The 15,987-nt window shown below is 35.0% G+C and overlaps 1 protein-coding gene across 21 annotated transcripts in view; it reads left to right on the top strand.

Moving 5' to 3' along the window:
• LRRFIP2 (LRR binding FLII interacting protein 2) overlaps positions 1–15,987 on the top strand; it is a 57,677-nt gene that overhangs the window by 20,114 nt on the left and 21,576 nt on the right. For 12 of the 21 annotated variants that reach the window (XR_008429464.1, XM_053935853.1, XM_053935849.1 and 9 more), the window contains 2 exons: positions 4,084–4,137; positions 5,239–5,304. The exons of 8 other annotated variants lie outside the window; for them this stretch is intronic. Coding sequence is in view for 12 of the 13 variants with exons in the window: in XM_053935853.1 (XP_053791828.1) it covers positions 4,084–4,137; positions 5,239–5,304 (120 nt within the window). In the remaining variant the exon portion in view is untranslated. The remainder of the gene's footprint in view (positions 1–4,083; positions 4,138–5,238; positions 5,305–15,987) is intronic. One more of the 21 variants, XM_053935811.1, reaches the window with a different exon arrangement.

Here is a 15,987-nt window from a genome sequence, read left to right as displayed (position 1 = left end):
ATGTGGTTCAATTATATATGAACATAGTCCAACCCTCCCCTGACTGACTGTTCCTTTGGGTCCTATCAGTGGTCACCACAGCAGTTCCTGCCTCTCTACTTCCCCTTGTGAGGATGTTTAGTACTGCAGTGAGGACTCCAGTCTGTTTTGTCCAGGCTGAACAGACAGGGTGATGTCAGTTGCTCCTTGTTCAGCTTCCCCTCCAGCCTCTTCACTATCTTGGTTGTCCTTTTTGGGGAGTTCTGTAATAGTTTTGTATCTTTCTTATATTGTGCACCCAAAACTGCACACAGGACTCGAGGTGAGGCTGCAGCAGTGCAGAGCAAAGTGGGACAACCTGCTGACTCACATTCAACTTGCCATCAACCAGGACCCCGTGGTGCTGCTCTCCAGTGTCTTGTTCCCCAGTCTGTATGTCCTGGGTTGACCCATCCCAAGTGCAGAATCCAGCACTTGCCCTTGTTAAACTTCATATGTGTTGGAGGTTAAGATTTGTTCAATTTTTTTCTTTCTTAGGGAATTTCTCTCCCATTTGTTGCCTAAGAGACCGGAACAATGGATACTTGAGAGAAACAAAGGGTGTGGCCAAGATGGGGGGAAGGGGTGCAGCTGGCTGCAGTCTCTTAGCTGGGGGGCTTTCTCTTAGGAAGTACAGAGATATGGTGAGAGTTTGGCTGGGGGGTGAGGGGTTGGGTTTGTCCCTTGCTGTCTATCACTCTCAGGGTTGTGGGGGGAGACAGTTGGGCTGCTGCTGCGGGGAGAATTTGTTGTCAATGCAGAGTTCTGTCGTGCACTGCTTTTCCTTACCATGGGTGAGCCTTTGCTAGTAAGAGCAGCTGTTGAACTGGGACCTTTTCAACACCCAGTCTCACTGGAAGGGACCCTTACCATCTACTCAGGTGCTGCAGGGGAAAACCCGGGACCCTGACCCCCCGCTCCCTTCTGGAGGGAGTGTTTCCTGGATGCTTGTGGCAGCTGCTTGCAGAAAGCTGTCTGCTGCTGCCCAGTGCTGCTGTTTTCTGCTGTTTCTTGCTTTTTGCTACACTTTAACCTGATGTCCCCTGCCTCTGCCTGCTGGGATACCCTGCCAGCTCCTGGCATGGCTCTGGAGTTTTGCTACACTTTTTGCCACCCCAGGTGTGCCTGCCTTCTAGCGTGCTGCTCCACAGTTCCTGCTACAGTCTGTTTCATCATCCAGAGGGACACCAGGACCAGCTGCCTCCCATGAGTTTGTAAAGGAAGCCCCTTTCTATCTCTTGCTGGCTGTGCCGCTATTACCCACCTGGAGAGAGGCAGCTGGGTTCATGCCACAGCACTGCCTCCAGGTGCGGGTGATTCATTGCACCTGCCCTGCCCAGCCAGGAGCCAACAGCGCCCCTGCTGGCTGTGACTGTAACTGCACCAAAGGCAAAAGTGCCTGCAGCTGAGAGAAGGCTGTTACTGGGTTTCTGGTTCTGTTTGTTGTCACTCCCACTGTTATTTTTTGTTTGCCTTGTTTTATGGCAACGCTATGGTTGGTGCTTGCCCATCTCTCTGGTTTACCAGAGTCTTGCTGTGGGGCCTCCCTGCCCTTGAGCTCCTCCCATTTGGTGTCATCGGCAAAATTACTATTCCCTGAGTTCTGCATCCAAGTCATTTACGAGGAGACCTGGGCCTAAGATGAGCCTGTGGAACCCTACCAGTGATCTGATGCCAGTTTGATGTCACCGCATTAACTACAACGCTTTGTGCCTGACCTCTGAGCCAGTTGCTCATTCATCACATAACAAACATGGTTATTCAGCTGTGTGCAGGCCGCTTTGTCTAGAAGGATCGTGTGTGAGACAGTATCAAAAGCTTTGCTGAAGTCAAAAAAGATACAATCTACTACCTCTCCTAGGTCACTTAGGTAGAGTACCCTGTTGTATAACGAAATGAGGTTGGCAAGCAGGAGTTTCCCCTCATGAAGCCATCCTGGCTGTGACCAATGACTGAATTTCCCCCAGGTGTTTTTCAGTGTATCCCAGAAGAGGATTTTTCATTATTTTACCCAGCACTGGAGTGAGACTGACTTAATAGCAAAGTTTCTTTAGAAATTTCTTTAGAATTGTTTTCAGGGGTTCCTTTCACAAAATTCACGTGCCTCTTAAAAGGATATATGGGAGATGTCAGGGATTTTTCTGGCTTTTAGGACAGTGTTCACTGTGGGAATGTTTTGAATCACCAAGATTTAAGTAATACATGCTGAGATTAGCCATTATTTCATATAGTTAAAACTACAATGGCAGTTAATATCTGTTGAGAAATCCTAGGACTGTCATTAGAATTTTATATGTAAAATGGTATCCACTCATTATTGTCTCTTTGTCTATCTAAAATTTGTGTGTACGTTAGTTCTCATATTCTCAAGATCAGCATAGTTTCTGTATTTCTCGGTAGAATGTATCTTTGAAGTTTTTTTTTTGCTTGAGATCAAGGGTTTCCAAAACATGGTATTTGCAAGGAATCTCACTCAAAATTAATGCCACTCAACTGAATGCCACTTTCCTTTTGCAGTCCTAAGGGCTACATCTGCTGCAGGAGATTTCTAAACAGATGTGAATTCCCTTCCTGGATTGGGAGATGTAACCTCTGTATTGGATAACACGCATAATTCAAACTTGAACTTTTAGAAATCAAGCAGCACCTGTTTGCAATATGTACTGTAGTACATAATCCTTTGACCTAAGTATGCTGAACATGAACACAGGCTTTGTATTTTCTGATGGAATGTCAGGAAGAGACTTGTTACCCACCAATTAAGAGGAATAAGTAGCTAATTTTCTTCTTGCCTGCTGCAGATGTTACTAAGAGGTACTTGTCCATTTAGACCAGAGATACAAAGAATATTTAAAATTGGCAATGATTTAACGATATTGTGTTGAAAAGTTAAATAGCATGAGCATTCATTTTAAACCTCAAAACAAACAGTATAGAGAGCAGGACTAAAATGTCATTATGAAATGAACCTACATTTCCCCCCCATGGCAATTTTCTGGCAGAGTTTTAAATAGGCCTATTGAATACTGAATAGTTGTGAAATAGTTTTAAATATCCAGTGAAAATGCAGATGATAATCATGTGACCATAAGCAATAAGAAATCTAATCTTTAGATACCCATCTATAATCTTGAGGCAAAGCCTTTAATTGTATAAATAACTGGCTTACAATCTTTAGAATAGTTCAATATATTGAAAACTGTAGGAAATAAGTAAGTTAAGGAAAAATTCCTACTTTTAGAACTGTGTTGTAGCCTCCAAATGGGATAGTTTTAAAATTAAGGTTATTCTTAACGTGTTTTCATACTGTAACAATTTGAGATGCTTATGGCATGTGAAATATGTTTTGATTTTAAATTAGTTGTGCCTTTTGTCTTGCTTCTTTCACATATTCTCTTGTGTGAACCAAAATTAACATTCTCTCATCTTTAAACAGAATAAAAGATATTAAGGTGCCTTAGCTAGTTGTCACCACTCAGATTTTATGAGTTTGGTTTATTATTTTCACTGTCACTGTATAGCAAAACTAGCTGTAGAACTTAAAACTGGTCAATTTGCTTAAGAAGCTTTGCTCTTCTAATAGAGAAGAAAATGCAAAATATATATGAGGCAACTGAGAATAATAATTTCTCTTAGGACTCAAATAACTTTGTAAATTACTTAAAATATGAATATAGTAATGATATGGTACATTTCTTACTAGTGTACTTGTAATTTTGTAAAGCTCTCTATTTTTCCTTTTATTTCTTAATTCAAATAGTTTTGAGCTCTTTTTTTCTGCATTAATATATCAATCATAAGAAAGGCTGACTACTGAACACTAATTATTAATTATTATGGACCTGCTTTACTTATATCCCCTAATGTGATATCTTGACATACTTACTCAAATCTGGTGAAATGAGCTCTTCTGTCTTGAATGAGTTTACTTGCCACCATGGATTATTCAAAATGACACATAGCATTAAAAGTGCTAACAGCATGTTGCTCACTTTGACTTTCTGGTATTGTGTCAGGATATTTTTCCTTTCCATACGAAATAACTCTGCATTTCTTCTTTCTCAGGAAGATGCAGAGAGGGCCAGATACTCTCACCAGTCCAGTCGACATTCACAATTGGTTTGTGTTCAAACTGTATACTTTTTCTTTTTGATCATAGCCTTCAGAAAGCAAACCAAAATTCTGGTTTCTTTTTCTAATGGAGCGGATGAAGCTTCAAGTCTCATAAGTATTTGCAGTTTTAGTAATTTTAAGTTACATACAATGTTTAAGTTCATCTGGTGTTCTATTTCCATCAATGTTAAAAAGGTAGTTTATTTTTATGTTTCAGTCTTCCAGTCTTTTCTTGCACTTTGAACATTACTGTGTGTCTGTAGTATTTGTGAAAGAAAAGGTATCAGTACCTTAAGATAAAATTTGAAGAAGAGTTTGGTATGATGCAAGATTCTCTTTCTTGCTTCTTGGAGAAGCTGAGAATATATTATTCATTTATGGCAAAATATTTAGCCGAATGATGTAAGGTATCCCAAAGACTGCTAACAGAAATATTTTTTCTATAAGCTCTTTTATATCATCTTTAGGCCACATATGTATTTCTAAAGAACAATTTTATTTAGAGTATATTAATATTTTCCTGGTCTTGGATCTGCCTAGAAATCAGCTGGTCATTGATCTGGGTATAGAGGCCAGGAAAGGGACAAATTACTGAAATAAAAGGGTAGGTTTTATGTATTTTGGAAGTTGGAATGAGCTGTTTCTTTGTGTGACTTTAAAAAAAGATGATTGTCATATGCTTAAGAGGTCTTTGCAATTAAATGTAGTTTTTGATTAACTGAATTTTGTGTAATGTCATGCAAGTCCTAGTGTTAAGTTCTTCTGCAATTTGCCACACAAATAATTTTGAACAGTAAATGCTTTATCAAGAAAACATGTAAAATATGCTATGTGCAACTCTTAGAAACTTGTGAGCTGGTATAGATTTGCTCAGATCTGCTCTTGTCTTGGCTGACATAGCAAATATGCTAAATGGAGATTAAGTAATTGGCGGTTGTCTAAACAAGAGGGTTTGAATTGGGCAGGTAACTAAGCTCATTTTTGGAGGGCTTACTTAGAATTTCTTTGACAGCCTTGGTTATTTTCTGTCATTCAGTGAAGAGTAATAGAATTAAATTTAAAAATTTATTTCATATTTTGATCTATTTTTATAATTTCCTTCTCAAGTGTTCCTCAGATGTCAGCGCATCTCACAGGAGCAGAGCAAGTACCTCCAAAAGGAGAGCTCTTTTGGTGCGTAACTTGTAATGAGCCCACTTTTTACTTAGCGTGATGTGTTCACATTGTAATGTTTTCTGTGTCTACTTACCAAAGCCGTAGTTTGGTGAAAGCATGCTTATAGAAGATTGGTACTAATGGGACTGCTGCAATGATTGATGTAATCAAGTACTTTGTGATGGCAAATGTGAGAGCTGATAGAAAGAACACTTACAGATGTGAAGGGAATTCATCTCTTCAGTTGCTCTCTCCCAATGTCCCCAATAGAGAAGTAAAATAAAATGGAAAAGGTTGTCCATCAACCTTGGTAGGTACAAACATGTTATTGAAAGTTACAACAGGAAACATTTTCTCTTTTATGTTGTGATTTTTGAACAACAGACAAGGCTGAAATACAGAAATTTTGCCTTTTCAGTAATGTGTATTTCTGTGGTGTTCCTAGTTTGTGGTATTTTTCATAGTATGTGGGATATTTGTGGTATTCCTAGTTCAGAAAATTAAATCTTTTTTAGTAGACGGTTAATCTGTTAATAGTTATAAAAAGTATAAGTTAAGTGTCAGGATGATAAGTGAGTGATCTGTCTTCGTTCTCTGATGACAAGGTTGCTTATTGGAGGTAATAATTAGAGACAGAAATTGTTTAATAGTTTAGTTGATTAAAACTGATCCAGTGACTTATGGGTCCTGTAGGTAATACTGTTAGTAAAACAAAAAGGGGCCATACTCTGTAAATTACATCTACAATATTAAAATGTCATTTAATATATTGTTAATACTGGATGTATTGGAACTATTGAGATAATATGAACGCAGTATGAAATAATATTAGCTAAATTCGGGCTATATTATCTTAGAAACAAATATAAAATCTAAATCAGGGGAATTTCTGGTGTTAATTTGATGTCTAGAAGAAATTTTCAGATGTAACAATAGACAAAAATATTTTTTCTTGAAATCCTCTCATTACTCCTCATTTTGAAAATTACACTGGGCAATACTCCAGCATGCTACTACTATATAATGTAATATTTTCAAACTACCTTCAGTTTCTTTTTTCTGTTGTGTTACAAGTAGGCTTAGGTTGATATTAAATTATATTTTGTATTGTGCATTACCTATAGTCAAAATACCGATGAAATTTTTAAATGAACTGGAAAAAAACAAGCTTGCTGTGAAAATTTAAGTTTTCTAAGTTGAAAAAAAGAAGTATAAACTTCACAAATTTTGCTGTTACTGAGTGACAAGAAACAGGACACTCGCTAAACTATTTTTACGAAGCTGTTTTTATTTGTATTCTTAAGAGTTGCCAACTCTGGTAGACTCCCATTCTCTTTACACATAGCTGGCCCTTTAATCACACTGTTCCTTCTTTTTCACACATTTGCTCCTCCCAAAAACACTTAATTTCTCCCGGATCACAAAATACGATTTCCCCTTCCTCCTGTAAAGTCTTTCATGCCCTGTACCCCATATGCAGTGACCTTCCTAAGCCTAAAGTGCCATGGAATGTCATTGCATCATGGTGAGTTGCACAGCTCAACAATGGGGCTGATTTTCCATTAGACTGCTTTGCCTGTGTGGAGATGAGCCTTTTGTTACATAACCTTGTAAATGCTGTCTCAGTTTAATGAAATCTACCATATAAGTCTTGGCTTAATTATTTAAAATTCTATTACTAAAATCACATGAAATATTTCACATAGCATAATGCTGTCCAAAATTATCTCACTTTTCATAAATTGGGATGCTGTTGGGGAAACAGATTAATTTTTATTAAGTGGTCCAGCCTCAGAAAGCACTTCAGATTGGGATAAATGGATATTCCTTCATGTTTAAATTTTCATTATTAGTAGAATATGTTTTCTTGTAATTTTCTTGTAAATCTTTTTAGTCATTCTTTGAAATAAAGGCAATTTAATTTTTTTTAGCATTGTGATTTTCACTTTATTTAATTTTATTTTACTTTAGTATGATGATACTAAGGATAGATCTGCAAGATACTTGGTCCCTGTATGTTAATACTTTGCATGTCTTTGAGAGAAAACTGTTTCTGTGCTTTGTTTCTAAGATGTAATGGTACTAACTAGTTACTTTACATTCTTGACTTTAAAAAGTATATAAATTTGTACTATCACATGTTCAGACCTAGAACAGTTTTATAATTCTAACACTTTCTGTAGCCTACATGTGTAATTTTTTTTTCAGGGAGAAAAGACACCTGTCTTACAGCAAGCACTTTCTGGTATTTAGATGTTATTTCTAAACTTTGTAGCAAAGTGTCATACAGATTAGACTTGGAGGATATCCTTGGGGGGAAAAAAGTGTGTATGCATCTATTTGTATTCTCCATTACTACATAGAAATTTTAACTTAATCTAATGAAAAGTTATTTTCATTCTCAGTCCAGAGAATAAGCAGCTGGTTTGTATATATTTACTTAAAAGACAGCTATCATATTTTTATGAAGTGATAGTAGATGGCATCACATTCTCAGTGGTATTATGCCACATAAAATCTGTGTTTCTTAAGAAGAGGCAAGAATCAAGTACCACCAAAAGGAATATTTAAGCAGCTTAAAAAGCTGTATTTGTTTAAATAGCAGTGTTATCTGAATTAGCTAGCAGATAGGCAAGCACAATATAGTGCTTAAATTAGTCTGTATTGTTAAGCTTTTTTAGTTTGTTTATTGGGTTAAATTCTTCTGCAAAATATGAGCACTAGCTTTAAGCCAAGCCTATATTAATGAGAATAGGGTTGATTATAGTTTCACTTGACAGTTCTTTTTAACACAGTGATAGAAGCGTGGCCTATTTTTTTCTAATTAGGTAGTTAGAATTTCCTGTGTTGTTTTTGTTTTAGGTGATAAAACCCTTAAGTCCTTATGTCTATCTTCTTTATATTTTAAGATTGAAGATGCTGTTATATAGTGATATTAATTCTCTAAATTTCATTCTTAGAGTCATGCTTACAATTAATCTCAAAGTTCAAAGGAGAAAGCTCTTTATTCCCATAAAGATTTATTGGGTAGTTTTCTAGTATAATATTCCTTATAAATATACTAAGTGTGTAGCATCATGGATAAATTTGTTAGCTTCCTGACATTTGCATAAATGTTTTTAGAGAAAAAAAAACCCAAAAACCTCATATTGATCAGATTCTGACTTCCAATTTGTGTTTGAAGCTGCTTTTGTATCAGTGCAATGCCATCAATGGAATCAGATGAATAGAAATCTTCTTTTGCTGGAGGCCTGGAAAAGGCTTTTGGCACTATTTAAAGGTGGTATTCTCTGGATTAAAGTTTATTCAGTTGGGATGGAGATACATGTTCTATTACTTCCACTTTGTCCCCATCACATAGTTAGAAACATTTTAAATGTAGATGTACAGCAGATTGAATTTGCCATAGACCTTGATGTTAATCCAGTGACTTATTGAGAAAGGCATGAGGCTTATTTTGATTGTGCAGAAACTATTCCAGGAAGTTCGGTGTTTAACATGTGACTATAGTGTCAATAAATGAAATATTTTGGATGTAATTTTTCAGACAATTTTTGGTACTGATCAATTAGCAACTGCATTAGGGGTTGGTGGGGTTTGGGTCAGAACAACAGTGGATGTTTGTGTTGAGACTAGGCTGAAGTAATTTTGTATTTACTTATTATTGTATTACAGCATTTCTCCATGTGTTTTTGAAGTGGTATTTTCATGTTCCCTTAGTTCCTGAACAAACGAGCAATATGAATATTTCTGCTTTCTGTTGTTTGTTGAGATAAGAAGTGCTGTATTCTGCAGGCATTACTTTTTGCCATGTTTTTTTCTGTCTGGTTTTTCTTTTTTGTATGTGTGCATGAATTTTTTGCCTCACGTGTGCATATATATGCAATTAGTGTAGAGAATGTCAAAACCCAAGAGAAATAAGCCAAAATATAATTGCTAGATTTCCAGTGTGCACACTTGGTGTAAAGAATAGTGGTAGGGTACAGGCTATGCTAGTGTCACATAAACATCCATCCCCAATTCAGTTATTGGGGATTTCTGTCCTTCTCTCTCCCCAAAATGCTTTGATTCATAATGGTATCCAATGTAAAAAATATAAAGTAAATGACTGTACTAATTATTAGCAAATCTTGTCAGTTATCTTTTTCATGTATTTCTTGCTGCACTTGTCAACCTTTTGGAAATTTTAATTTATTATGGAGGAAAAATACCTAAATTATTTACTATTTTGTTTGAGCATGGCATTAGAAATACAGTTAATGCTGATATACAAAGTAAATAGTAGTTTTGAGGCTTTTATTATTTACTTACTTAGGAAAGTTACATGGATTTGGGGTCAACATTAGGGAAAACTTTACAGCATTCTGCACAAGTTGTAAGCTTGGGAACACTTGGGTAATGTTAAGATAAAACTTTCATTTGCAAGATCTACAGATGCAACCTTTGTTTTCTCTCTTCTTTCCTTCCTCACCCCTCAGAGTGGAATTTACTATGATCAAAGAAACTATAACAGCCTTGGATATAGTAAACCAGTTCCTTCCTACCATGTTTGGGTCTGTCTCCTCTTTCTATATTAATTTAATTATTTATATAAAATACATATATCTGGTTTTGCTTGCTTATGCCATATGACACTAACTTATCTCTCTATTACACTTGCAATTATTACAGTTACAAGTGGTAATAGTTGTATTTTTTGCTTGTAAGGGTTGTGTTTGATAAAGTTAATGTGTAACATGCAGATTACTCTATTCTGCATGTGAGGTTTTAAATTTAAAGTAACTTCTGTTTCATGATTCTGTATGATATACAGAAAGCAAGCGGCAGCTGTGATAGCTGCTGTTTCAAATTCTTGTCTTTTAAAAACAACAAAAAAAGTCTTAAATGTTTAGCACCATTGCAGTACTTTTTTCCATCTTAATATAAATTATAAAATACTGATATATTATGAGATGAGTAATATCTTCCAGTACCTGCAGCTGTGGTCATGGCCAGGTTTAAATAACTAGCTAGAGAAAACTGATATGTTATTTGAGAACTGCTTAATTTCTTCACTCTCTTCTACAAATCTACTTGAAAACATACTAGCTTGGTTTAATAATGTTTAAATTGATTTCAAAGATAACAAGTTTTTCTGGATGCTCTTCCACTCTTCCTGATAGTTTCTGCCTTCTATAGATAGATTAAAATTTAGTGTTTAAATCTTTAGGACTTCTGTGGAATATAGAACATAAATTAAAAAAATTATGTATGCAGAAAAACTATTTCTGACTTGTTCTGTTCTTCACATTATAGTCATCTTCTCTATACAGTGATCCAGTGGCACCAGCTAGGAGTTACAGGGTTAGTACAATATAAAACAATATCTTACTTATCTTCAGATGTTTGAATGGCCCAATATAAATATAAAATCACACTTTTCTTCATAGGTGTCTCCTTTAAACACTGGTTTGATAAGAAGTCTCACTTTATTTTGTAAGCACATTATGCATGGTTGCCTTAAATGTGTATTATATGGCCATGAGGCTCGACAGTATTACATGTGCATTTCTGGGATATTTTTAGAGTTGCATTTTCTGTGTATAATTTTCTGGAGGCATTCAGTTTAATTTTCTTGATGTTGTTAAATTGCCTCTTAAAAGTATTTTAGTAGTTGCTGTTTTACTGCTCTTTTTTCAGACAAGCATAAAGCTGGTGAATGCAACAATGATGTTGAAGAACACTGGGGTTATTACGTTAATTCAAGCATACTAAATAACAACTGCATGTATAATACTAAAAATAGTATTTTAAAAAGTTAAGCATTTGGATGGAAATCAGGAGATTACTGAAGTTTGTGGTAAATACACCTTGAATACTTTTAAATAGGATGCCATATTTAAATCTAATAAACATAAAAAAATGCAGTAGCATGAAAACCTAATCTGTATCTTTACGAAATCAAGAGTATCTAGTAGTGCCATAAGAATGGCTGAGGTAGCTCTGCAAAAAGTTTTCTTTAAAAACTAGCATGAACATCTGAAACTTTGTCTTTTGCTGCTATAGTAGTTCAAATCTATCTTACACTGACATTTAGAGACATGCTAAACTTATGTAAAAAATCATCAAATATTATGTAGTATTTTTAATTAGTTAGTGAGGTCTTCTTCTTCACTTGGATTACAAATAGATGATTTACCTTTTTTGGCTTTGTGTATGTTCTCAAGAAAATGTTAGAAGATTCAGTGGGAGAACAATACTGTAAAGACTGTTACTACGTATAACTCTGATACGTATATAATTCTAATTTCTGCTGGAGGTTTCTTCATAGGGAGGGACAAAGCAGCATGAAACGGTATTTTTTTTTCTTTTTAAGTTGAGTTTCTCAGAGCTGCTTTAATTATCCACTGCATAAATAGATTTCAGCCTTGCACCTTTAAACATAACTCTTTCAGGAGAATGTGCATGAGTGACTGTAAAATAAAACCACTAAGTGTACAGCATAGCTTCAGTTCCCAGGGTGTGTTAAAACTTCTGCAGGCCTCAGAGCAGTTAAAACCAAATTGCAATTTAAATGTTTAATTTAATTATTAGTTAAGATTTGATTTTTTAAAAACTATTTGACTGTTTTTAAGGGAATTCTTAGTGACATATGGAAATAGACATGCCTCGTAGTAATAGTAAATGCTGCTGTGAATCTTAAGTAATTTTTTTTTTACACAAAAAGGATGCTTCTAAGTGGAACCACATAGATAGGATAAGAAAGTACGTGACTCTTCATAGGAATTGCAGCATATGAGTGTGGCAGTGTAATGCCTGAGACTGGCTATATATGGTGCTTCATTCCTTCTTTCTCAGGCCTTGTTGTGTGGTGATGGATGGCATAACTCAAATAGTTCTTGCACTCTTAGTGTAATAGGCCTCTGGTTGTTTCTTTCATTATCTTTGTTTTCTGCAGACAAAAATCTATGAAAGTTGTGAAAGTGTCCTTCATAACTTTTCTTTAGCCATCTGAATACAGTTATTCTTCAAGAGCAAGCTCAGTCCGAAGTAGTCCTGTGGTGAGCATTCCTATGCATGATTTGATGAACGCTTTGATATTAACACATCAGCAGTTATGAGTATGTCCACTTGGGATTGTTTCACTGACCAACACACAGATTTGATTTTTCCATTCCGCATAAGAAGTTTTGATTTGTCAGAGATGTGATTTTTAGCAAGATGTAAATTTTTATCAGTAAGACAATAAACTGTAGAAGGAATTTGTTTTTCTAAATATCTTTTAAATGTTTGTAATAAACAACTAGTTTAGTTGTACTTTAGTTGAAGTATAGCACATTGTTGGGTTTACCACCTTATGTCATAGATGGAGCAAGCACATGAAACACACTACAGTACATGGGGAAAAGTCTTTCTTTTGGGGAAGAGGATTAATGGAAGCTGTTATATCATGCAGTAAGAAGTTTGCTCATTTTTATGATAACCGGTATCCAAAATGAGAGAAATTTATTTCTGGGTCTGTATTAAAAGTGTCATTCTAAACTTGACTCTTTGTACTGCAAAGTGATTTTAAAGAGTTTTATTTTGCTTCTGCTGCAGAACAATTGTCTAAGTTTCATTTGTGTAGCTGCTCATTTGTCACGCCACACAAAACAAGATATCAGTGTTCTAGTATGGGCCAAATTGAAATGTTTAGTCCTTTTTTAAATTTGTCATATATTAACAGTCTTATATGTATTAAACAAATAAACCACATTTGTCAGAAACTAATGTTTTAAGCTACAAGAGATATCAGAGTGAATTTTTGAGGGTATAGGAAAAAGGTAATTTTGCTTTTGCTTTATGAAGTTCTAAAATGTAACAGGTATTGACATACATATGTAATCTCTCGCATTGTGAAAATGCTACTTGTCTCCTTAGATTTTCTTAACACTGAGATAATTTCTTAAAAGTATATACTTTAAGGTATATTGGAATATATATATATATATATATATATATATATATATATATATATCGGATCTCACTATGTATATATTATGCCAATAATCCCGAGGTATATTCACTCGCACTAGAGAATGCTTAATAGAGTTCAAAGCATTTGTTTAATAAAATAATCCTGAAAAGCCAATGATGTAAAAATATTATGAATAATTTAGCATTCATTTCCTACTGTTTCTGTGACTTATATTTTGGTTTTACTCTGGATAAGTCAGCTTAGTTCTCTCTGAAAATCAGAAGAGCAAGTAGGAGAGATCTAAAAGGTAGAAAACAGTTTGAGAAACTATATGATGCTTCTCCATCTTAAAGTGTATCCGTTTTGATGAACCCATTGGGAAAGATACTAGGGCTACAAAAAGTATAGAAGGAGGGACAGCAAGGTTTATTAGGTATATGGACTTCTCAGCAGCAAAGAGAAGTGGATTTTGAATGATAGACCATTACTGTCATAGATTGTAGCCTGAGTTGTTCTTTTACTGTAATCATAATGAATAAGAAGAATTCTCTTTAGTATCTCTATACTTTGTGAAATGCAAGTGCAATAGGAAAGTTTAGCCAAATTTCCAACTCAAAATTTACCTAGCTAGCTACATTTAATGAAAATTAAGATGCTAGTTTAAATATAGATGTAGGTGAAAAATAGTTGGAAATTTTCTTGTCAAAGAAATAGAACATAACATAGCACTGACAACAAATACAAATTCCATAGTCCTAAAATAGCATAGTCTGAGCTACATGTTCATCAGTAAACTGGTTTTTGTATACCAGTTATATATGTAACTTTTAGACATCTTAGTAGCTTTTAATCACATACATCAAATATAAAGAATTTTTTTAATGGTGAGAATTGGATAAGGACAATATATTTTCAAACTGTTCATAGAAGGGTTTTTTCTCCTATAATCACTTTCACTGTGAACACCATAATTAGTTTTAACTTTCTGCCTTTTGAAGTAGAATGTTATCAATAAAGTTATGATAAACACACTATTCCCATTTAATATTGTGTTTTACATGCATAATATTTCTCAGTTGAATATTTCACTTGAATTCCCATGGCAGATGTAATTGCATTTAGCTCTATTTTGCCTTTTTTAACAAGAAAGGTGTAGCACTAGCATTTTTCCCCACCTTTTTGGGTGCCAGACTGATATACATCTCTGGGGAGTAACTTTGCCTTCTAGTGTAAGACATCTTAAACATACAAATGAGGAGAAGCCCAAATTATAGCTGGCACTATGGGGTTTATGTTGATTTGAAAAAAGACAACATTTGTAGAGAAAAATAATTTTTATTGATCAGTTTATATAATCTGTCTTTTATGATCTGCAAACTTTTTAAAATTTTTGTAGTTTGTTTTTGTCCCTAAATTAATACTAAACCCTTTGGTATCTGGTTTTATGTTTTTTTAATTACTCTAATTGAGGATGATAAATCAATAAAAAATGTTCATTGTTTTTAGTGCAATAATGGAGGTTTAAGGTAGGATTTTTTGGTTTCTAATAAACTTTTATTCATTCAGTGGTATCATCTTCAGTTCTCTTTCACCTTCTCCTTATCTTTCGAAGTCCTCTGATTTTTCTGATCAAAGTGAAACTACTGCTGATTATTTCAGTTGTTCCAGCCACAGGGGAAGCATTGTTTCTAATGCAGATTATGGCCAAGTTTTGAATAGTGTGAGTGTAATGCTTTTATTTACACTTTGGTGAATACAATAAAACTATGGATTTTCTTTTCATACTCTGAAAGAGTAAATACTGTTAAAGCATTCTAAATGACTTGTATGAAAATTGGTTTGTTCTGGAGTTGGGGCTTGTTTTCATGTAAAAATGTACTGAGTGAATTTTTAAAAAGCATGTTCCGTATTTTAAAGGAGATTCTGCCTGTTGCTAGAAGCATGTGACGTGTAACACTTCACAATTTTTTGTGTGTGTGAGATAAACTTAACAATCTTTTAAAGACCCAAATATTTTACAATTTTTTCTTATGGAAATTAACTGTGCTAGGTAGGTTTTTGTGTATTTTTGGAATACTATACTTCTTTTTGTGACAAAAATACTTAGAACTGTGCATGCATTAATGCATCTTAGTGTTCCTTCATCCCATATGAGATTTTTTCAGAATCCATTACTGAAGCACTCTTTGCTGGCTGTGCACTTGTACAGAATCCCATGTCAATCAACAGATCATGTTACAGGAAAATTATCATGATGGTTTTCCTGTGCAGCTCCCTTTAGGCTGAACATTGTTTATACCAAACCTTGCCACCTTCTCTTTCTTGCTGCTGTAACTTCTAAAAATTATTGTTACTTGCAGGCAAAACTATTGTGTTTAATAGCATGGAGTAAAAGGCAAATTTCTGTTCTTAGGTATATCTTTTGAAATAGCATTTAGGGTTAGCACATGTAGTAGGTAGGCAGAGAGGCTGAAAGCACTGTGTTTATTTAATTGAGCAAAAGGAATGGTATGTGGTGATCAGCAGTATATAATTGCTTGTGTAAGTGAGAGCCAAAGTCTTTGTACCCTTGCCAAGCAGTGCAACAAGGGCCAGCAACCTCACACTGTGGTTTAGGAGTTCAGACCAGACACTCCAAGAAACTCCACAAGGACATTATTGTTACAGTCAGGTTACAGCAAGGCTGCAGAGCCTCTGTGTTCAGGAGCTGATGACACTTCACTAGATCAAACCACAGCTGTTGGCTGTGGTTCTCCTTTGAATGA

Source organism: Vidua chalybeata, chromosome 1 (genome assembly GCF_026979565.1).
Source record: "Vidua chalybeata isolate OUT-0048 chromosome 1, bVidCha1 merged haplotype, whole genome shotgun sequence".
Classification (NCBI taxonomy): domain Eukaryota; kingdom Metazoa; phylum Chordata; class Aves; order Passeriformes; family Viduidae; genus Vidua; species Vidua chalybeata.
Note: the sequence above shows the minus strand (reverse complement) of the source record. Positions and strands in the feature narration are given on the sequence as shown.